Source organism: Oreochromis aureus, linkage group 22 (genome assembly GCF_013358895.1).
Source record: "Oreochromis aureus strain Israel breed Guangdong linkage group 22, ZZ_aureus, whole genome shotgun sequence".
Lineage (NCBI taxonomy): Eukaryota > Metazoa > Chordata > Actinopteri > Cichliformes > Cichlidae > Oreochromis > Oreochromis aureus.
Window position 1 is genome coordinate 16824715 of NC_052962.1, and position 24706 is coordinate 16849420.

At 41.1% G+C, this 24706-nt stretch overlaps 1 protein-coding gene across 4 annotated transcripts; it reads right to left on the reverse strand.

Moving 5' to 3' along the window:
• Nucleotides 1–13: 13 nt before the first annotated feature.
• LOC116333677 (transmembrane protein 196) lies at nt 14–23563 on the reverse strand. Of its 4 annotated transcripts, none has more exons than XM_039605952.1 (6): nt 23474–23559; nt 19217–19610; nt 5060–5116; nt 3283–3418; nt 792–910; nt 14–712 (listed from the first exon to the last, which is right to left on the reverse strand). In XM_039605952.1, the coding sequence occupies exons 2-6, from the start codon at nt 19217–19219 to the stop codon at nt 641–643; spliced, it is 387 nt and encodes a 128-aa protein (XP_039461886.1). In that variant the 5' UTR covers nt 19220–19610; nt 23474–23559; the 3' UTR covers nt 14–640. The 4 variants fall into 4 exon arrangements, with proteins under 4 accessions (XP_039461886.1, XP_039461885.1, XP_039461887.1 ...); XM_039605951.1 differs by lacking the exon at nt 23474–23559 and adding an exon at nt 19998–20149; XM_039605953.1 differs by lacking the exon at nt 19217–19610 and having other exon boundaries at nt 23474–23563.
• Between the last annotated feature and the right edge of the window lie 1143 nt (nt 23564–24706).

Below are 24706 nucleotides of genomic sequence, written 5' to 3' on the forward strand. Positions count from 1 at the left end.
TTATTAGTCGTACTTTAATTGAATGAACTTTATAAGAAGCATTATAAAAATATGTTTGATTTACAAGCATGGATACATACAGTACATTGTGCATTACTGTAATTTTTTTCTCTCAAAGCATTCCATTATCAGATGATACATACAGTTTACCAAAGGCTATCTCAAGATCTGAATTCCATAAACCAATAACATGACAGAGAGAGAGAGAATAAGGACGATGAGACTGAAATAGCTCTTCTAAACAAGTGAATCAGCTGCATGCTTGGTTTGTGCTCATCACTTTGATCTGACTGGATGAAATGTATCCTTCCCGCTCACAAATTGGAGGATTTCACGCAGATGTCTGTCACCTCATTTGTCATCCAAACGGCAGCTCACCATCCCGGCTTTGGTGTGAGTTAAACCGAAGGTATTTGAACCCATGTTTGCATAATATTCAGAAGCACAAACGGCTCCTTCATGCTGTCCGCTTCACTCAGTCAGCAGGTAAACGGGTTCCAAGGCGACAAATTTGGTTCAGTCCCTGCAGTCAGGATACAGTTAAATGCAGTCTACTACAAGCTGCATTAGCTGCGTGACAGCATGAGTTTTAGTAACTGCTCCTGTTTAAGACTGCAAATCACCTCCTGCTGAAACTTCCTCAAGGAGACGCCGCGGTGTGTCCATTATAGGAGATCTGAGGAATACCATTACTGGAGTTGTCCAGGACCTCCTGTTAGAGACACACAAACACAAACCTGCTTAACAAACACTTCCAACAGCGGCTGAAGATGAATCATGCAGTTTACTACCTTCTCTGTCATCTCATGGGAATGATGTAGCGAGTGTTCCCTCTCCAAGAACATCCTTTGCTGCTCCGAGCTTGCCAGGCGACAAGTCAGCCACGTGGATAAGGTACAGGTCGAGATCCCTGGATAAGACAGGAAAAGGAAATTTTACACAGAAGTGCACAGAAAAAGACTCAGTCCCCAGAGGATAAAACATACTGTGCTGGATGATCGTCTGATTTCTATTTTTTAGTGCTAGTATGGAAAGAGTTTCACTTATGAAGTTCTATGTCTCAGCCAAAGTCTGTATATGGACTGCATAAAAGATGGATGTAGCCTTCAGCTACAAGTGAAGCCAACGTTGCAATGCCTCATTTGATTTCAGTTATTTAGTTATCAAGCCATCCATTTTCTTCCACTTGTACAATTCGAATTGTGAGTGTGTGTCTGGGGGGGGTCTGGTCCCTACATTATAATAATATCTATGAGAAAATTAAACTACCTCACTCTTGATTTATGTCCTCGGTAAATTCTCTCCTAATGGGCTTATGGACTCAATTGCTGGTTGATTACTTTTGAAATTATGGCCCCATTCAGAGACTTTTAGGGCATTTAATCCCTGACATTTTCTCTAAGCTAAAATGACTTTGATGTATCACTAACTAGCAAATATTATGTCCCTAATGTGGTTTGCATGCTAAAACTGTTACGTACCTACTAAATATCCATATTAACATTGGTATCAACATTTAGCTCCAAGCACAACCTCATGGAGCGACTAGTATACCGGCAGACCTTCAGAAAAGAAATTGAGAGGCACTTCTTATTAGAGATGGCACGATACCACTTTTGTATGTCCGATACCGATACCGATATCATAAATTTGGATATCTGCCGATACCGATATGAATCCGATATAGTGTGTTTTTTAATCAATAAAACTGTTTTTTTAATATCTTGCTGCATTTTGTATAAGTTCATACTCAAGTTTAAATAAACAACAACACTAAAGCTATTCTGTTATACCTGTATGTAAAAAATACACTGCACCCAAAATATTTTATATTTCAGCAACACTGATCAATCTAATAAACTTAAACCTGCTCCATCCTTCCTCTTCTGGTATTTTAAAGAGTACTTAGCAGAAATATTAAGCAACCTAACTAATAGGGTTGCAAACTCCCAGCAAAAGAAAATGGGGAACCACCCTCCACCTCATGATGCTTAATCGATGTAATCAACTTTAATTTGATGCAGGGTGAAAAAAAATGCACAGAATTAAATTATTTTTCAAGAATAATAAAATAGATTCAACATCTTTCTTCAACAGAATTGCAGAATTCACAGATGGTACTTTCCCAAAGGAAAAAGTACTATAGCTTACTGGGGTATATTAGACTTAACAGTTACTATATACAGTAATGGACTTCTATACATTTTACATCAGATTAAAACTTTGGGTGTAAGATTCAGATAATTGTTTATTAAAAGCTAGACATTTTAAATGAGAATAAGAAAGAAAAGTATGTCTTTGTGCCCCCTTTTCCCTGTTCATGCCCTATCGGCCCCCCTGGCTGCACTTTGCTAGATCCGCCCCTGCACAGTTACCAGCCGTCAGCTGTGTAGAAAAGGATCCTGGTGTAGAAAGTAATATTAAATAAAAATTCTAACAGCAGCTTATCAAGGTTAAACGTGCTGCTGTTGTTCAGCCGCTGGTTTCCTCTTGCTGGTGCAAAGTGGGCCAAAAACAAAGAAGAGAGACGGACTTGCGACAGAAAAGCCGATCAGCTGATCATTAAGCAGTTTCACGATTGAAGTAGCCGCAGGAAGGTGAGGGAGAGAGAGAGAGAGAGAGGCAGTCGCTCCATATATCGGTTGTTAAGCTTAACATGGGAACGCTTTACAAACATTCAGAGATGAACTTACACACTTGCTTTACTTCTCTCTGGGATAACTTCCTCGGAGATGAAATGCTGGTTTGGTAGCAAGGCTACAAATACACACAGCCGCTCTATCATGTGAGGCATACTGCTCCGACGTGCTACGGTTATGAGCCGAGTTACGCCGTGTCGCAAGTTTTGTGAGGTGTTTTTTTTTTATATTTAATGTATCAGATTACATTTTTAATTTCTCACCGATATCCGATCCAGTAATTTACGTCAGTATCGGACCGATACCGATACATAATATCGGATCGGTCCATCTCTACTTCTTATCTGAATAAAACTGACAAAGCTTGTTTGGGTAGGGTGTTGGAGCACTGGAGAGTTGTTGAGATAGAGCTGAGATAAATGTGATTAGCAGTAATAAGAAATGCTTGGTATACTGTTAGTATTGACAGGTGACTAATAAAGAGATGCTTTATCTTTACCCCCACATTTAGTCCCTTTCAAATACTTGAACAGAGACTAATAACATTCTGGTCTTAGAATGAAAAATAGACAAAGACATGAATTGTTTTCAATTGTGTCACATCAGATTGTGTTACGTCTTGCATCCTTGTTATTATTTTTACCTAGACAAGCCAGAGTCATTGCAGCCAGGTGGATTGTTTGCATCTTGTCCGGCCGTTTGTTCAGTGCCCGAACAAACTGGACGTTTAAGATCCCGGCAATGAGCCCACAGATGCAGCACGCTGAAAAGAGGATCATCTGAAAGACAAGGGGGGTAAGCCGCAAAATTGAGACCTTATCAACAAATCTGTAAACCAAGTGACAAAATGCAATGAGACCGGAGATATACAAATTACTACTGAGCTTCCATCTCCATCATTCTGCTGTTTTGGAACGAGGCTGCGGCGATGAGTAATGCCTATCAGTCAAAATAAATCTCATTCGCCATTAGAAAATTGGATCACTCTCAAAGCCGACTGTCTGTTCCAGGAGCGATGTGCGGCTTGTAAATATGCTTGCATCACTCACTTGCTGTATTTGTGTGTTTGTGTCTGTGTTAAAGTGTGTGTCTGATTTGTGTGTTTAATGAATCGCATTTTACGGATTACTTCTCCGGAAATTGTGATCAGAACCGGGAAAACTAAATCCCAGTTTCAGAATCTGATTTTTTCATCTTTTTATTTATTTGTTTCGGGGTAGAATCTGATGAGAAAACGGTTAGACTTCCATCATCTTCTTATCAAGATAATAAAATCCAGATGATTCATATACTTCCCACTAATTGTGAATGTGTTTGTATTCCATCTGGAGTGCAAGCCCTCTTTCACTGCTCCCTGTGCAGATGCCGGTAGTGCCTTTAACCACATGGAAAAGGGCATCTCCTATTTCAGTCGTTACCCAGGGAAGTGTGGAAAGTGGCTGGCAGGGGTCCGGAGCCAAACCAACCTAATGTAATCATCACCCCACAGGCAGACATGGGGAGGGCGCTGGAGGAAGATGACGGCGGGGACAGAGTGAATGGAAGAGGCAAATGGATAGATATAGTGATGAAAAAAAGGGAAAGCATGAGTAGGAGGAGATAGACAGGGAGACAAAAGTTGGATAGGGTGAGATGGAGGGAAAGAAAGGTTGAGTGATGTCTCTGTTACAGCAGATTGTGCTGACATTGATCCATCATTAGTCTCCTCCCTGCAGGAGACAGGGAGTCAGAGAGAAACACCAGGACTGGGAGACACTGAGAGACTGTAAAAAAGACAGAAAGAGCGACAGAAAGGGAAGAGAGGTGACTGCTTGTCTCCTCTTATTTCCTCAGATGTCTCTCTCAGAGCACACTGACTGCACCTGCTGCAACACACACACACACCTTTGGGAGTTCTTTCATTGTCGAATATGCAGACCTTGTGTATGCTTTGCGTTCAGTATTCCTGATACAGTTGACTTTGCATCTGACATCCACAACAGAAGACATCTGCATCATAATTCCAGCAAATACGTAATGAAAAAGGCTCCCAGGCACGTGACAGTTAGCTTGACTGAGCTCAGCATAAAAGGTAGAAACAAGAAAACAACCTGGCTCGGTTCAAAGCTAAAAAAAAACAAAATCCACCTTCTACCTCTAGCAAAGGCTACAGGCCTTCTCGAGCTATTTCCTGGTGTCTCTGCCTAATTCCTAGAAACTGGTACCATCCTGGAAATAGCTCAGTACAAACTGCCTAAAAGTGAATCACTAACTAATGACCTGTGTTTAAAGTCGGATTTTGGTACCCCACCCATGCATCATATCATTTCACTGCATTCACATAGGGCTCCTGTTGTTTGTACACTACAGACTAACAGGCATTAAAAAAAGGAAATTACTTGGAGAAATAAACCGAGCTCATTCAGTATGTATGTACTTACAATAAGGCCAGTCCTCTTTCGAGCACACAGCACTCCGCACATCCCGCAGACCAGAAACTGGAAACAAAGAAAGTCAGCAAGTTAGTAAATTAACACCTCTGTGAGTTCAAGTTAGTTTGTCATGAGAAATTTTTAGATGTTTCTTTTTTATGGCACCCGTCCCTGATGCAACAATGGGAAATGCTGAAAATAACAGTCACTGAGATTCTCCCTCTAAAAATAACATTTCCAGAAGGATGTTGGTGGAAAAAGGAGATATGCCCTCTTATTTTTTATTTCAGGATAATTTACACTGTCTGCTTATTATTATTTAATATATAAATGTTTCTAGACAGCCTCTCCGTGTTAGCCTCGCGTCCAGGGTTTACCTCGCCTCTCGCCCTATGGCAGCTGGGATAAACTCCAGCCCCACCCCAACCTTAGATAATTGGATAAGGAGAAGAAAATGGATGGATAAATATTTCTAAGAGCCAGGTGCACTTATTAGAGTCCCTCAAGAGCTTTCAGCTCTTTATAAAGTCTCCTACCTATGGATCAAGTTGTTGAGCTGACACACACACACACATACACACAAATCTTCATGTGAACTTTAGGTCATTAAGCTGCCTAATATGTACTTTCTAGGATAATATTTGCCAGTTTAAAATTGTGGTTTAGTTTCTTGTTTCACTGTAAAAACATTCTTACAATCTTATAACTATACTGCCCTATTCTCCTAATCAGGTAATTAGACAGTAGATAGATTAGAATATATCATTTTACATTAGATTTTATCATTTTAGGGCTCTGCCTGCTTTCAAAACTGGAGCTCTTTTAAACAGACAATTCTTCTGTTTTACAAAAAGTCTCACGATTCAGGTTTGCTGTTCATTGCAAAAAAAAAAAACCCAAACTGCTCCACTGTTATGAAACTTAATCCAAAGTTGCAGAAATGATAAATTATTAATGCACACTGTTTCAACACAATAAGACACTAAAGGTTGGAGAGTCAGTGTCCTCTAAAGTCACCGGTCAGTGGGTTACCATAATTCCCAGGTCCCGAAAGAAGACTGAAACTCTTGGACAGCTGGGTGGCTGACTCAGCAGACAGAGCTCAACAGCTGTGTGGTTGAACTCGCAGACGACCCGTTGCATAACATCTTTGCAAGAACTTCATCTACACTGCTGGAATCATGCGCACTTTAAGTGCACTCACGCCCAGATATGGAACCTATATACTGTGATATATCAGTAAATGCTTTTTTTCTCCTTTCCGTCTGATGCACACCCACATATTTACACTTAAGCAGTCTTTCAAAGCAGCCGTCTCACACCAATGATAATGTTATATATGACTCTTTATGACTCATAGTGCTTCAGCTCCTGGCATTTATAGTAATTCTCAGCTATAACTGCTGACAGATAGACTATATATCCCCCGCTGGAGCGACTGTCACAGTAAAGTAGATGATTCAAGGTATGTGGCTGCTTAAGATGCCAGAAACAAAACTTTTTAACTGTTCTGTGGCAAAATCGAGACAGTGAGGCTCAGAGCAGCGCAGAAACAGGAGCAGACACATTCAATAGACTGAGAGGACGTAGATGGGTCTAAAAGCCCCGACCCTTCCAAGCAATGAGCAGTAAATCAAGCAGGAATTAATAAAGCCAATCTTTAGTGCCAGGCCAAATGGCTGTGTGTCTGCCAGGCTTTTATAGGCAAATACCATATGAAACTGTGTCAGCAAAACCACGGCAGGTATAGAGTTTGAAAAGTAAACAACCACAAATATGAACAGAAATTCCACGCCTCAACTTTTTCAAACAAAGAATTTCTGTAAGCAGAATGGATTTATTTGATAGGAACTTAAATAAGACAAAAATATTTGGAGTCAATTAGTTTTTTGAGAAGTTTTAGAGGGAAAAATACAAAAATCTTTAAGAGTTTTCTTTGTTTTTCTGCACATTTTAAATATCTGTGTTACCTTGGTGCTGTAGTTTATGGTGTATGAATATATTAAAGGTCTAGTCTAGTACTTTAGCCCTTATATGACCAGAATATGTTTCCCTTATTTTATATTCTAATGCTTACAGACATGCAGCACATGCTGTCTCTAGCAGGCTCTATAAAGAGGAAGGTAATTCCCTTGAGTTTTAACGGTCTCATCTTTCAGCACGATCCCTGGAGATACTTATCCTCTGGGGATGTGAGACAAAGACAAAAAGTCGCGACAAGACTTGTTCCAAAGACGTACACAGAGTCCACTCCAGACCGGAGAAGCGTCTCCCTGCTGCGGTTTATGATCGCCCCGGACCCAGCTGATGCCCACCGCTCCCAGGACGATGCTCGCCACACCCAGGCCCACCTCCACCAAGGACAGCAGGAGCAGGCTCCACAGAATCTTGCGGCTGGAGCACATCCTGCCCCGGGCATCTCTCCAGCTCCAGCAGGAGGGAGGCGCTGAGGCGGGAGTCCGCTTCTCAATGCTCCGAGGGCGGCACTGCTCTACTGCTTCATATCCGGCTGGAAGAGGCGAAAAAAGTGTATCCAAGCGCAAAGAGAAGAGGAGCGAACTTACAGAAGCGGCTAACAAACTATTTAAACATGGAGGTAGGGAAAGCGTTGGCTCTCTGGTTGGAGATTATTGTGGTAAAGGAGCGTTCGGCTGAAGTTCCTCTGTGCGTAACGCACGGCGCTGTCCAGGGTACTTAAACGCCATGGCGCGCGCGCAAGCATGCACCCATACACACACACAAACAGTGCACGCGTGCACATCCAGGGCCGTTACTAAGAGTTCGTGAGTCTCAGCCTCCGCCCACAGCGATGAAACGCGACATATACTGACGTTCGTTAAACGGAACCACAGACAGGAAACACCTGTCATTTAAATATAAATATAAAAGCTACACTGATGTGTAAGTTTTATAAATGGATAAAATAGAACAGAGATCATTTTATCAAAAACTGAAAAAAACCCCACTTGTTTAGTTCTTGTTTTTTTGTTTGTTTTTGTTTGCTTTCTTCAGACATTCTGGAACTCAGTGTTTGTTCTCTTTATATATTACTTCCAGCTTTGGGTGGTAGATTTATCCACTTCTGCGTCATTAGTGATATTTACAGTCTTTGATTAAGAAGGTAACAGCTCGTGACTCTGCTTTTCCAGCAAGTGCATATCTACAACCAGAAATGATTAACCATGTTTTCACACTTCTGCCCTCTTCTATTCCTGGATTTAATTCCCTTTCCTGAGAGTTTCACCTGAAGGAAATTGCATTTAATATGGTTAACTTAATAACAGCGAATGCTAGTTTAGATCGTGAGCATCTGCTGTGATCTCTGCTCTCTATCACCTCATAAATATTTAAGCAACATGGGACATTTTGAGTGACGTAATCTGCAGCTGATGTGGAAAACAAGACTCTAGAGGCAGGTGACTCGCTGTTATTTGTGAAAATGTGACAAAGATATTGTAAATAATATGAATTTATCATGAAATTGAGCATGTGTTAGTTCTGCAAACTAAAAATTACAGCTTCTGGGTCAAGAAAGAACCAATCCAATGGTGTATTAGTTGTTTCGTGTGTGCTATATTGAATTAAATCGATTGTTTAAGCTGAAGGACAATAAAGCTTTGCAATCATGATGCTAATAATGGGTGTTGGGTAGAAATTCATGTCAGAACTGTTCTCTAAATAAAAACTTAACCACTGTAATTTTTTGATTTATTTTAACCACAGTTCATACTGTTATGAAACAAGGGTTACAGTCATTCAGTGCAGAATCCTCACCAATTAAAATATCTCATATAAGCCTCATTGTCCTTATTCAAACCGAGGAGGGACTCAGGGGCAACGCTGGGGAAAATTCTCATAATACCTTTCGGTAAAAGACAACTGGTGACGATTTCAAAGCAACAAAGTGTTGTGGAAGATTTTATAGCTCAACTACTTCTCTGTGTCAAACTGTCCTAACTGAACAAGAGGCTCCGGATTGCCTTATTGTGTCTACATGTCATATTTCAGCCACACCACATGTTGATGTACGAGTTCATGTTTATCACACGGTGTTCTAACAGCATCCTGTGACTGTGGCAGATAGATGACTCGTGTCTATAAATATTCTAGGTTTACAATCGCTCTTTGGTCAAAGATACTGCTGTCGTTCTGTGTATTTTTGTTTGATGCCTTTGCAAAGGTAAATAAAACTTACAGAGACAACCTGATACTTTCTTTGTGAGCCACCATAGAACTGCACAGATTTGAGTGAAAGTCAAAGTAGAGGTTTCAAGACACCATGTTTTGTTTTTGTTTTTTTACATTTGGCCAATGCCCCCGCTTACTCATTAGTCACGCTAATGCTTTATCAGAGAAAAAATTCTGAGATAAAGGGTTAATATTCAGGGTGGATGCATTCAGAAACATCAGATGAGTGATGTCTGCGATTTAAAAGTGCCAGACACAGGCAGAAAACAGAAAAACACCTTTAGACTTGTTGGTTATAAGCAAACAAAAACAAAAAAAAGCATATTAAAAATCACAACATGCATCACGCTGTTCCCAGCCTTTTCAGCATTGGCTAAATATTCAGTAATCCCACATACTGCCTTTCCCACTACGCTAAATCCAAACATTTGAACTCACCTCCAGGAGATGGTAAAGCTAGCCAAGCAGCATAAAGATAATGAACTGATTCTGGCTTTTTAAATGTGTTTTCTGCACGTAAAGGTTTCTAACTGATCGATGATGGATTGACAGAGGCTAAGCAGCTGCTATGGGATACAGCATCATCGAGCTGTGTTACTGTACGCTGTGCTGTTTCAGGGGAGTGTTTACTCTGAGCTCAACATGAGTTCACTTCCAGTATCAGCTGCTGCAGATGAACTGCATGGTGAACACACACAGACCTTAAGTTTACTTTAGCCTGTAGTGTGCATGTAATCAAGTTCTGATTATTGCAGGGCTAAAAAGTTTTTTCTGTTGCCTTTCTTCCCCGTTGTTGTACATCCAGTTTGGCCAATTTTTTATCGTCTTATTTTAGAATACCACAGATCCGAGGAAACAGGGGCCAAAATAATTATTTTTCTGCTTGAGAAAAAAATTGGACATTTGGTTTGCTAATATATCATAATGTGCCTGCTTATCATGATTATTCGGCTCTCAGTAGACTTTGTTGGGGAATTGTTTTCTCAACAACACTGTCATGGCTTCACAAGAGCTGTGGACCTGAACACAGACACTGTGACAGTGTGACACTAGCTTTGCAGACTTTATTCACAGAGCAGCATAAGCGAGGTGAGTGTCCTCACAAGCCAGAAGGGATTCTAGGGACAGGTGAGTGAGTTCAAAGTGAATGCTTCAAGCAGAGATAGAAAACAAAGAACAAGTGAAGTAAGTCTGGGAAATATTTAAATAGAGATTCTATACAAGACGCTTTGCTCTGTACAGGGAGTGCAGAATTATTAGGCAAGTTGTATTTTTGAGGAATAATTTTATTATTGAACAACAACCATGTTCTCAATGAACCCAAAAAACTCATTAATATCAAAGCTGAATGTTTTTGGAAGTAGTTTTTAGTTTGTTTTTAGTTTTAGCTATTTTAGGGGGATATCTGTGTGTGCAGGTGACTATTACTGTGCATAATTATTAGGCAACTTAACAAAAACAAATATATACCCATTTCAATTATTTATTTTTACCAGTGAAACCAATATAACATCTCCACATTCACAAATATACATTTCTGACATTCAAAAACAAAACAAAAACAAATCAGCGACCAATATAGCCACCTTTCTTTGCAAGGACACTCAAAAGCCTGCCATCCATGGATTCTGTCAGTGTTTTGATCTGTTCACCATCAACATTAGTGCAGCAGCAACCACAGCCTCCCAGACACTGTTCAGAGAGGTGTACTGTTTTCCCTCCTTGTAAATCTCACATTTGATGATGGACCACAGGTTCTCAATGGGGTTCAGATCAGGTGAACAAGGAGGCCATGTCATTAGTTTTTCTTCTTTTATACCCTTTCTTGCCAGCCACGCTGTGGAGTACTTGGACGCTGCAGATGGAGCATTGTCCTGCATGAAAATCATGTTTTTCTTGAAGGATGCAGACTTCTTCCTGTACCACTGCTTGAAGAAGGTGTCTTCCAGAAACTGGCAGTAGGACTGGGAGTTGAGCTTGACTCCATCCTCAACCCGAAAAGGCCCCACAAGCTCATCTTTGATGATACCAGCCCAAACCAGTACTCCACCTCCACCTTGCTGGCGTCTGAGTGGGACTGGAGCTCTCTGCCCTTTACCAATCCAGCCACGGGCCCATCCATCTGGCCCATCAAGACTCACTCTCATTTCATCAGTCCATAAAACCTTAGAAAAATCAGTCTTGAGATATTTCTTGGCCCAGTCTTGACGTTTCAGCTTGTGTGTCTTGTTCAGTGGTGGTCGCCTTTTCAGCCTTTCTTACCTTGGCCATGTCTCTGAGTATTGCACACCTTGTGCTTTTGGGCACTCCAGTGATGTTGCAGCTCTGAAATATGGCCAAACTGGTGGCAAGTGGCATCTTGGCAGCTGCACGCTTGACTTTTCTCAGTTCATGGGCAGTTATTTTGCGCCTTGGTTTTTCCACACGCTTCTTGCGACCCTGTTGACTATTTTGAATGAAACGCTTGATTGTTCGATGATCACGCTTCAGAAGCTTTGCAATTTCAAGACTGCTGCATCCCTCTGCAAGATATCTCACTATTTTTGACTTTTCTGAGCCTGTCAAGTCCTTCTTTTGACCCATTTTGCCAAAGGAAAGGAAGTTGCCTAATAATTATGCACACCTGATATAGAGTGTTGATGTCATTAGACCACACCCCTTCTCATTACAGAGATGCACATCACCTAATATGCTTAATTGGTAGTAGGCTTTCGAGCCTATACAGCTTGGAGTAAGACAACATGCATGAAGAGGATGATGTGGACAAAATACTCATTTGCCTAATAATTCTGCACTCCCTGTATTACTAGAATATATACTGAGATCACTGCTAATGTCTTTCCTCCTTGGCATTGTGTGAACATGCACCTGAATGCCAAACCTTCTGCTTTTACGGAGTTGCTCACACTTGCTGATGACCAGTTAATTAAGTGCATTCGATTAGTAGCAGCTCACTGATACTTACAGTGGCTTCCAAAAGTATTCGGCCCCCTGGAACTTTTCCACATTTTGTCACATTACAGCCACAAACATGAATCAATTTTATTGGAATTCCACGTGAAAGACCAATACAAAGTGGTGCACACGTGAGAAGTGGAATGAAAATCATACATGATTCCAAACATTTTTTACAAATAAATAACTGCAAAGTGGGGTGTGCGTAATTATTCAGCCCCCTGAGTCAATACTTTGTAGAACCACCTTTTGCTGCAATTACAGCTGCCAGTCTTTTAGGGTATGTCTCTACCAGCTTTGCACATCTAGAGACTGAAATTCTTGCCCATTCTTCTTTGCAAAACAGCTCCACAACTGCCCTGTGACGGCCTCAGAGGTTGTCTAAGAGAATATTGGGAGCAACAACACCATGAAGTCCAAAGAACACACCAGACAGGTCAGGGATAAAGTAATTGAGAAATTAAATCAGGCTTAGGCTACAAAAAGATTTCCCAAGCCTTGAACATCCCACAGAGCACTGTTCAAGCCATCATTCAGAAATGGAAGGAGTATGGCACAACTGTAAACCTACCAAGACAAGGCCGTCCACCTAAACTCACAGGCCGAACAAGGAGAGCGCTGATCAGAAATGCAGCCAAGAGGCCCATGGTGACTCTGGACGAGCTGCAGAGATCTACAGCTCAGGTGGGGGAATCTGTCCATAGGACAACTATTAGTCGTGCACTGCACAAAGTTGGCCTTTATGGAAGAGTGGCAAGAAGAAAGCCATTGTTAACAGAAAACCATAAGAAGTCCCGTTTGCAGTTCGTCACAAGCCATGTGGGGGACACAGCAAACATGTGGAAGAAGGTGCTCTGGTCAGATGAGACCAAAATGGAAATTTTTGGCCAAAATGCAAAATGCTATGTGTGGTGGAAAACTAACACTGCACATCACTCTGAACACACCATCCCCACTGTCAAATATGGTGGTGGCAGCATCTTGCTCTGGGGGTGCTTCTCTTCAGCAGGGACAGGGAAGCTGGTCAGAGTTGATGGGAGGATGGATGGAGCCAAATACAGGGCAATCTTGGAAGAAAACCTCTTGGAGTCTGCAAAAGACTTGAGACTGGGGCGGAGGTTCACCTTCCAGCAGGACAACGACCCTAAACATAAAGCCAGGGCAACAATGGAACGGTTTAAAACAAAACATATCCATGTGTTAGAATGGCCCAGTCAAAGTCCAGATCTAAATCCAATCGAGAATCTGTGGCAAGATCTGAAAACTGCTGTTCACAAACGCTGTCCATCTAATCTGACTGAGCTGGAGCTGTTTTGCAAAGAAGAATGGGCAAGAATTTCAGTCTCTAGATGTGCAAAGCTGGTAGAGACATACCCTAAAAGACTGGCAGCTGTAATTGCAGCAAAAGGTGGTTCTACAAAGTATTGACTCAGGGGGCTGAATAATTACGCACACCCCACTTTGCAGTTATTTATTTGTAAAAAATGTTTGGAATCATGTATGATTTTTGTTCCACTTCTCACGTGTACACCACTTTGTATTGGTCTTTCATGTGGAATTCCAATAAAATTGATTCATGTTTGTGGCTGTAATGTGACAAAATGTGGAAAAGTTCAAGGGGGCCAAATACTTTTGCAAGCCACTGTACCCTGTTGATTCCTATAGAGGCAGCAAGCGTGTACTCAGTGTTTCACACACTGCTTCTGCTTTTTGGTTTAGTATTTGTTGAGTACTAACATGTCATGTGTCATGTGTTGACAAAGGTTTTTCGTCTTGGTTTGTGTGTGTAGATGCTTTTATTGCAGATGAAGGGCCATGTGTAAATGTCAGGTGCTGTGACATGGAACAGGTAGAAATGTACTTTGTTGATGACATGTTACACTAAGACTCTAGTGACAGCTGGGTTAAGACAGATTATCAAAAGGACTAATTTAGGAGAATCTTTCAGTGAGGTGCTTTGTTTTGAAAAGGTCACAGAGACAGATATGGACTAAGCACTGAGTGTTCCTTACAAATGTCGGGAGAACGATCTTCCAGTGTTTGTCTTTGTCAAGCTGTTGATTGAATTCTTGATGAAGCTGAGTTGATAGATACAGAAGTTGTGGATGTCCTGAATCAGGGGGAGAGCTGAAATGTGTTGGACAGCCAGCTATAAAGCTAGAAATCCATATATGCTATGATTGCTTGAATGATTGGAAATTATTTTTTTGTAACTGTGTTATGAAAGGCTATAGGAGGCGATACACCAGGGATGTCAAACTCATTTTACATCGTGGGCCACATATAGACACACATATAACTGCAATATCAGCAGTACAGAAATGCTAGTGTAATAAATGGAAAAACATCTTTCAGAATAAATCTTTGGGTTTAAATTGTAAGAAATAAATGTGTAAAATTACAGAAAAAAATCATCCTGGTACCTCATTGCACTCACACAGATGCTGCTGTAATTACAGAGCGGAATAGCAAATGTTTTGGTGGCCCACTGTAAAAAACAAAAGAAAAAAAGTCCGTTGTGAAAAACAGGAAATTTTCTGTTATTTAATGTAATCTATTACTCTGGTGTGACTAGCGATGGGGAAAGTCTTTATCAGAAGGAAAAGATCCCAAACTTCCTAAAATACATTTAAAAGTATAAAAATGTATGGCTTCCTTCACATTTTCCAAAGAAATCTAGTGGGCCAGATTGGAGTTTTTGCCAGGCTAATTCTGGCCCACGTGCCTTATGTTTGACACCCTGTCCATACACTATATATAGTTCATAAAGTCCCTCACGTGAGATTGTTCTGTTTTTTTTGTCCATCGTTAATAATGAATTTTTACAAATGGATTTTTGGTTCCTGTTTTTTTTTGTTTCCCTTTCTCACATCTTTGTTTCTGTGAATTTCTCTTCCCTGGTGTTGCCTACGTGATTCTCAGAAATATTCACTTCCTGTTTTATTGTGATAATAACTTTCTGTGTTTGGGTCTTTGCTGTCTTTGCATTTCCCTCTTTACTTCCACCTGTGTCCATTCAGCTCAGTGTGAGTATAGTCTTGTCGCTCCCTCTGTCAGCTGTCTGTCTCATAATGTGTACATGCTAAACCACAAACTTTCACTTTTTCAGAATAAAATAAAAAAGATTAAAGAAACATTAGTGGAATACTTTCTGCCATGTTTGTGAAACCTTTGGTTATGTAAGAATGTTTCACAGCAGCAGTTTCAGTAGTGAATTGCTGTTGTCTTGGCCCAGCAGGCTGCTATTAGTTTGGGATAAGATGTTGCTTTCGGCCTGCTGCCTGTGAACCGATAAACTTCTGATCAATGGCGGACTTGATGACACTCTAGATTTCTCTCTTATTGCTTTGGTTTCCAAACCGACAGACACCACCCAATTAATTATTTTGTCTCCACCATCTCAGCAGAATTTAATGTCTCATTGTATCGTCCTTTCTTTCTTTCCCTTTCTTTGTTCTCTTCCCGTGTTCTTAGCAAAAAGTCAAAACACTTGTGGATTTATTTGTGTTGTTTCGTGTGCGTTTTTAGAGTGCATGTAAATTTCTGTGTGGTGATCTACAGCAGCGATTCTCAAACTGTGGGGCGGGAGCCACTGCAGGGGAAGAAACATGGAGAAAAGCAAGGTTGAATTAATATGAAGAAAGGTGATTTATGTAACTTTAAACGTGGCATGGTTGTGAGCCAGACAGGCCGGTCTGAATATTTCAGAAACTGTTGATCTGCTGTGATTTTCCCACAAGGTCGTGTCTAAGGTTCACAGAGAATAATCTAAAACAGAGAAAATAGCCAGACTGCTTCAAGCCAGTAGGAAAGCAACAGCAAGTCAAATAACAACTCGTTACAAACAACAAATACAATAACTGCCTTCTACGAGTTTGAAGATGTTCAAGGTGTACTTTTAAATTCTGAAAAACGATTTAGTCTTTTTTTGCTACACTGAACGAAGCTGAAACTCCAGTAAAACAATCATAAAATCCTGCTTTTCCACAAACTCTTCCATTTTAGTGAACCAATGCAGCAGCAGAGTGCAGATATAGAAGATATATTTACTCCTATCCAGCTAAGTGGATAAAGATGTGAGATCTCCTGAAGAGCCTGGAAGTACGGCGTCCCCAGAGGCCCATTATACTGCTTCTCTGGGTGACTAAGAATCACTAGGAGATATATGGCTGCCGGCACATAATTAGTGTAGCAGTGGGCAAATGTCTATCTGTCATTGCTCCCAGGACACGAGATAAGTGAAGGAAATCGAAGATACCACGGGCCACTTGGAGACTGCCTTTGTACCCCAGATGCTTCACCGTAGCTGTGACAGCAACTTTGCTGTTGCCTCCAGCAGGTTTCAAGAGCTGTTGAGATATACTGATAGCAGCGAGGAATAATGAAGCACTGTAAGACCACGTTTTTTTTGTACTGGGCTGTCACATCTGGCAGTAGGTTACACTGATTTGTTTGCTCTACAGTTGAGAGACACTGATTAAAGAACAACTGTACTTAAAGTCTGCAGCTATGATCAACCTGGCAGAGAAACCTGGTTTTAAAGGTTTTTCCCCTCAGGGATGTCTTTCTGTGCTGTTTATCCAAGCTACTTAAACATCCTCTTCTCTCAATGTGGAAAAAAAGTGTTAATATAAAAGAAATGAGACGACCAGGCATCATTAACTCAAATGTCAAATACACAAAGACTCACTTTCACAGTTTCAGGCATAAATATTTTTAAATAGCATTGTATTATATATGCAGTACAAGGAAAAAAACACACTGCCAAGCATTACCAAGTACTCCGACTGCATCGATTGTATCACTCCAAACACACAAAGGGTCTCAAAGTCATTTGTAATTCGATCTTAAGCAGGACCAGTTAACCGACTCCATAAAAACAATAAAAAAAGAGATGTGCTACACTCAACCTGCTGCCATTACAAAGAAACGTCAGCGCTGTAAATCAAAGAAACACGTCAGCATAATGTATTACACATTATTCATTACTTTTCTTAAAAGTAATGCAGTATGTTACTTAATTACTCACTGTAGAAAGTAATGCGTGACACTACATTACTCTCTTGTTACGTCGTAAAATGAAACATATTGTCAACAATAAAAACCTGAGGCTACAGTCCCACACAACAATACAAATTTCTATCCTAATGAGGACACACGTACTGTCTTTCTTTTAGTTTTTACGTTTGGACACAAAGCCGACGACATGGAGCAAAGATGAAAACCAGCCAAAAGCGACTTCGCAGCACATAGATTCTACTTTAGAGACATGAACAGGTAGAAACGGAGGCTGCAGGCTGACTGCTCATCACTGCTTTGGTTACCTGTTGAGGTTCAGGGTCTGGCTGCTGGGCTGGGGTCAGCATTCACTCAGCTTTAACATCACCCTAGGTTCTTTGCTAGCTAAGTGTTAGCATGCTGTTTGTGCAAATGCTTGCAAAGAGCAGAAGTTCTGTTAGCAATGAAATGCATTTTCTGCTTCACCATTGTGCTCTTGTCCTTTTGAGCAATAAAAGTAAAAGTAATGCCCATCTCCGCTCCTTAAAAAGCTGTATCGCTGTACTGCTTCACCATTCTCCTCCCTTCTTCTTTCCATCCACCTGATGCACAGATAACTGAGGAATCTTTGTAACACTAGTAATGAAATAATTTTAGCTGTGATATCATCCCTGTTTAGTACAGCACTGCATTACGTTACAGTAATCCATTACTTTGTAGCAAGTTAAACCCAACACTGCGGGTGCCGTCTTTCCTTTTCTTTGAGTTTCACACTTTTTAAAACCATGCTGTGGGCCGAATTGGACCCATTGGTGAGCTCCATAATGTGCAGAAACGTCTCATTCTGTTCCACTCTAATTAATTCGAGCAGATATGGAGAGCTGGTCAGCTGTCACTATCCTAATCTGCAGTTGCTGCCAACCACCCACACGTTCAGACACACAACTCCATTCAAACTGGAGCTTCGCAATTCATTCATTCTTTCTTTCTCTTGAGGAGTAAGATATGAGAAGGTCAGTCTTCTACATACCAGAATCTACCTGATAGATTGATGTCTGCCTGTGTGTGTGCGTGTGAATGTGTCTGGAGTGGGACTGTTAGGAAAAGGAGAAATGAAAGGACAATAAAAAAGCCATCCAGAAACTGTGGTAAATGAATAAATGGACAAGTGAGGACATGGGTACAGGGGAATGAAGGAGAGAGGAACTGAGGATGTAAGCTGAGGGAGGAGGAGGAGGTGAAGAGAGATTATGCAATCAATCAATAGATTCTTACTGTGTGTGCTCTGACCAGAACAACCAATTCTAAAATCAATTCCCTCTCTGAGGCTCATAGCAAAGAGGTAACGCTCTCCCTTTCTCCCTTACTGCCTCTCGATTTTGCTCTTCTAATGACTTTTTCAATGTATGCTGTTGAATCTATATACATTAGCAGTGCTCAAATATCCACCCTCGCCTCCATCAGCTCCTGACAACGAGATAGCACCAGCCACGGGAGATCAAAGGTCACATTGATGGCTTGCTTAATGAATGCCTTTGCAGTGGGAAAGGTCAATAAAAAAGGGTCAGCTTGCTCACATGAAAAGGTGACACCACCCTGAGTGTAAAGTAACTTCTGTGTGTCTGTTAGCAAGCATGTGAAGTCACTAAGTCATTTTGCTCCTTCACCTACGAGGGGACGTAGGCTTCAAATCACCTGTCACATCAGGTCAAAAACCATGAAGCAAAGCACCCGTTTCCTGTTTCATAACACAAGCAAAGTGCTTTTTCATTCTGCATATGCGTGCTGATGGGCATGCAGCGTAAAAATGTGCATTTCTTCCAACTCCAGGGCATGTTACTGGAGTCAGAGCCAGGAGACTGCTGGGGTATGCCCTTGAACGCAGGACACAAACACACAGACACACACATACACACAGAGAGACAGAGAGAGACATGGGAGCTGGCCTCTGTCTTGGTGTCCCCCCCCCCCCAAAAAAGAAAGACAGCAAGAAAACCTCTAATTGCCACTCACACAGACTCCTACCATATGAGATTTCTGTTTTTGTCTTTTCTTGTTTCCTGTTGACGTGGATGACGCTGTGCAAAGCTGGGTCAAAGCTGATTGTTCCAAGCATGGGCCAAAAAAGGGAACGAAGCAACAACAGAGCTCACCAGGAAAAAAGGAAAAGACTTTAAGGATGAAAAATACAGCATGAAAAGCACAACAATGGCTGCTCTTGTGTTATAACCGGGCTCTTCTCCATGGCTAGGTGATGTACTTACAACAACACAAGCAAGAGTAGCCCACAAAGTGGTCCATCTCTGACAGCAGACGCTGTCTAACAGGTTGACGGGCAGTCTGAAGTTGACTGGGGACTGCTGAAGAGTTGCCAGCTCTGAACCATAACTTCCCCATTAGGCTGATGTCTCAGCAGCACCTAGCATAGCATAGCATAGCATAGCACAACACAAGTAATTAAAACATTTAAGCTCTTTGTCAAGCAGTTAAACAAATTCATGAAAGCACTTCTAGAGCTCGCTAATTCAATTTTCACATTACTTCTCTCAGAAGTAAGCTACAACTAGCACGACATCAGGTTAGCTAAAATAAATAATACAGAGGAGGTGTCATAACCTCCATAAAAAGCTATGAAGCTAATGTTTTTATATTCTTGTGCAAACTAAACAGGTTCCTATTGATATGATCTGTTTCTCCAATCATAAGAACTGTACAGATGCTGGGAAGCAGTTTGTTGGATTTCTAAAGAGGATCAAAGTGAGGGGTGAGGACACTTTGACTCACAGGTGCTAACATGGCAGCTTACCTCAGGTAACTGATGTCACTGAACTGGAGGGATCTAGCTTATCTGTCATGTGGTTCAAATGATTTTTTATGAGAAGATCGGCTAATAGCATAGGAACTGCCAGACCTGCTGTTTGGCACAGCCCAGCCAAGAAAACTGTGCTCCAGTGTGGTGAGTGAAATTCCAGGCTTATAATTAGCATTAGTTAGCAGGTATCTGTGTCTGTCAGCTGCATTCATACAGCTGATAACCAAGATGATGCATGCTGATAACCCAACATGCTAGTGTTTAGGATAAATTAGTACTCAGACCTCTTCTTCAATTGTCACTTATGGATCCAAAAACACAACTTGATGGAAGCCAAAAACACTCATGCTGAGCCTTAAAAATATGTGACCCAGAAAATAATGACTGTAGCCACAGCCTTATAGAAAAAGTCACTCTTCAGATATTATGGGAATGAAATTATTTAGGAATTTTAAAGCTTGCAACAGAATTAAGTTTGATTTCAGTGGTCACCAGAGTATAAAAACTGCATGTCACTTAAAATCGCTGCTGACTTTGCCTCAAAATAAGATGATAAAATTTGTTATAGTTACAACACTGATTATAAGGACAAAGTTGTTGATTTGTACAATGTAATTCCTTAGCCTTGTCACTGGCTGGCTGTAGTTTTGGGTAGTATATGAGAGTGAATCATCCCATGTCAGACCATTCAAACTATTATAAATCAGACAGACTAAATAAAGCATGTTCACACACAAAGACACTAAGCACAGTTTCTCTAAGAGCAAAGGGGGGGCTCGGGTCGTTCGCTGTCAGTGAGCTGTATGTGTGTATGATTTGGCACAGCCAATGGAAATCTTGGATAATGACGCGTTCAGTCTCTGCGGTCTCTGCCTGTGATCGAAGATTTTCATCTAATCATCTTCATTTATCAAAAGCTGGAAATACCAGGTCTCAACAGACTGTTGCTTTGGGAAGGAAAGGATGATGTGCCCTATAAACATGTCCACAACTCCCAGGCCGATGTATGATATCCCATATCACGTGGATCAAATTCCAGTTTTTTGCTGAAATGAGGGAAGGTGCAGATGGACAGACATAATGTCAGAAATGATGTCATCAAGAAATATTCAGGTTTGCAAAAATACATTTTCACTCAGCCCCCCAACGCTTTGCAAATAATGTGGAAAGCTGTGCAAAAAACTTGTAAATGACTTCCACTGGGGCAGGAAAAAAAGATAAACAGAGATCTATGATAAGAAAAAATTTTCATCCAGCTGCAGAGAGATATTATTTACTGCAGCAGCAGTAACTTATCAGCTGTCAGCCAGCTATAAACTTGTGTTTCTTTATTGCAGCTGTTTGAAATAGACCAAAAAATAGCAGACAATAAAATATAGAAGCCTCTTAAAACCATCAGTGCATGTAAAATAAATGATTCCTTCCTGCAGAAGATGACATGACATCCACTGTCATTACTCACAGACAGACAGTGTAATTAAAACAAACCACAAGCAGGGAGAGAAACTCCTCACCTGCTTATATATAAATGCCTGGTGCTGACTCTCTCTGCAGGTCTGCCTCAGCGCTTTTGTTCTTCGGGCACTTTTTTGCCTTTTTAGTGTTCCTTCGTTCTCTGTCCCGATGTGGCCCGGCTCACCTGTCAGTAAGGTTATTTGTTTTGCCACGGTTACATTATCACCCTTAAATTTTAAACTACGGTTCATGCATTATCCATCACTATAGAGTACATACACAAACAGCCGCGCAGGGTACCATGAGGTTCTCCCTCCCACCTCTGGATGTTGTTCATGGTCCTGAGATACATATCTCTCTTATTTGTGTTGTTTTTTCCTTCTCGTATTGTTAAGAGGGGAAAGTTGACAGTACTCGAAACGTGGTAGGATTTATCATCACAAGAGTGTGTTTGTACCAGAGTGAAATGAAGCAAATATGTGTTTGTGTAACAAGCGATGAAGGGTGATTTATTCTGTGTCCTTTGTGTAATGTCTGGAGCCAGGCTGTGAGTGTGTGTGAGCTGTGCACACACATTGTGCTTCATAAATATTTCACGTGATTTTTGTTTGCAGAAAAATAAAACAGTGCAGATGAGAAACGGTGGAGTGCGTCTTTGGTCGTGGGGGTTTAAATTACACTCAATTTCAAATGCTTACAATATTTCATTTTGTTAAAATGTTTACGCAGAAGAAGAAATACACGTCTCTTTCTGTCAGGCTTCCCGACATTGTCCTCTTTAAAAACACAAAAAAACAACACCACATAAATCTGAAGACTGGAACAAACTCTCAAACAATGCGCATCGCTTGCCATATTTCGCAGTTTGTTTTCAAACTGTTAAAATATCCAAACTACATTCTGGATCTGTTTCCCGTATTGCGTAAGTTGTGTCTCTCAGCATTTGAGCAGCATCTGCTGTGTGGGCCGCAGCCCTGCCAAGTAAACAAGGCTCTTATTAACTATTAAACACTTCACAGCAGGGACCGCAAAGCAGCCACACACACACACACACAGCCTTGCACATTAACACAAAGTTGCACAAATGCAAGTACGTTTGAAGAGTAGGTAAATGTGCAGAGTCAGTAGCTTCTTTTTTTTCCTTCAGTCACAGTGAAATTAGATCGCTCCGTCTCTCACCATCCTCTTTGAGGAGGTTGTACGCTCTAACGTCAGGCTGTCCACGTCCCCTCTCACCCTCTATTGGGTGAGAGGCATGAATGACTTAGTAAGCAGAGTGCTTGCCAGTCTGATTCAGCTCTACCACTCGTGGGAGTTTGAAACATGCTCTCTCTCTTTCTCTCTAGCGAGTAAGCCAAGTGAGTAACCACCAGATACCATCCTGAAGTTAAATTAAGGACAGATGTGCCCTGAAACTCCGGAGAGTACTCTCACATTTGTACTCACAGCTACAAAACGACATTCACCTCTTTATGCTTGTTTCTGAACAGTAAGGTTAAACTAGGAATGCTGGAAGGAGACAAAATGTAAGATCTTGGATATTTTTCTCAGCTGCATATCTCATATCGTTATTTATGATTGCAAGGTTTAACCACTAGGGGGCTCTGTCACACAGTTAAAGCACAAAAATGATTGGTTACTTAAATAAACAGCAACATCACATCAAGTTAGTAAAAGATCATTATGTACTATGGGACTGATTTCCCTTAAATCAGCCATTACACAGCAGTGCTTGATTTAATCCGTGTTCTTCTTCTTATTAAGTTCTAAGTATGACAGTAATAACAGTGTCCAGCTTCCTCAAATATGTTTCTTTGTTCAAGAGTCATAAACCTCATCACATTCAATCATATTTAATGTGAAATTATGTAAACTACAATTAACGCAATTATATAAAACACATTTTTGTAAGCAAGCCTACTTTGTGACCAATCCAGTGGTTTTATTTATATGCCAAGTTGAAAGGAAGTGGGATTATATTCCAAAGAAAGCAAATAAAGGAAGGCTGGGCTTACATTTGTTCAGTATAAGGCAGGAGTGGAGTTCACATCCACCCTGAGGGTGAAAAGTACCGCTTTGATGTTTTCATTCTCCACCTCGCTCCTGGCCACAGAGGCAGCAGTACACTGAATGACGACGAAGCTTGTTCACCCAGGAAGGAAACTCCCTGTTTTCCCAAAGGACGTCAGCACAGGATTTACAGCTGTGTGTGTGTGTTTGTTTGTGTTTCTGAAACAGAAAGAGGAAAGGGGGGCGAGCTTTGTGTCAATAGCCAGTTCATTCAAGTGTACCGTCGGAGAGCCTCATACCGATACTCGCAGCTTGTTTTAACTTGTAAAAACAATCCCATCCCACCTCATATATTTTCAAAGCACTTTAGTCCTCTTTAATATCCGCTGCCAGTATGAAGGAGATCAGAGCACAGTGAAATGTAAACTATGGATAAGAAGTTCTATTGTATTATGACAAATTCATGAATCACGCTTTGGGAGGAGGAGGGACATGGGACACTGGCCATGCTTGGAGAAATAATTAACCGACGAAACACACACACACACACACCCACACAGTTGTAGAGGTGATGTAATAGCTTCCTGGAGTTACTGGCGAAAAACCTCTTCAGGCCTCAGCCAACTGTAGGACAGTACTTACAATGGATGCATTAAAAAGACTTCCAGTATGCTCCAAGCACTCTGGGTTATCGGATTCACCTTCCTAACTTGCATGTCTGTGTTATGTCACGCTTAAACAAAAACAACAATGCAAAAGCTTTGCCTCTGTCTAGAAATCTCTGCTGCGAGTTGTTTTCCACAACCCTGACATAAAAAGGCTCCTTTCTTTCTCTTTACTCGTTCGGTTTTGTTTGTACCAGAACAGAAGCAGCGTGTTTCTGAGATCTCCTGCACCGCAGCCTTCTGTTGAATTAGAAAAAAAAACCTTAAAGCTACGCAGAAGTTTTCAGCAGATCTTGAAGATTTTGTTTGAGCACATTTCCCCCTTAGAATTAGTGGAATAGTTTACTCATGTTCTAAATATAGGCTGTGTAGTCATTGTAAGAACTGCAGTGATGTAATTGATTATTCATGTTTAACATGACTGAGCCATTAACCACAATAAAACAGTCTCAGGGTGGCGTGGCTGGCATGGTGGCACAGTGGTTAGGGCTGTTGCCTCGCAACAAGAAGGTCCAGGGTTTGAATCCCCCATCTGGCTGAGGCCTTTCTGTGTGGTGCTTGCATATTCTCCTC

Excerpts from the sequence above, each read along its gene's own strand:
- LOC116333677 (XM_031756917.2), bottom strand. The coding sequence starts at position 7,455 with ATGTGCTCCAGCCGCAAGATTCTGTGGAGCCTGCTCCTGCTGTCCTTG. Across the intron at positions 911-3,282 it reads AATGACTCTGGCTTGTCTAG|GGATCTCGACCTGTACCTTA; the intron begins GTAAAAATAATA and ends TGTCTTATCCAG. Across the intron at positions 713-791 it reads CCCATGAGATGACAGAGAAG|GAGGTCCTGGACAACTCCAG; the intron begins GTAGTAAACTGC and ends TGTCTCTAACAG.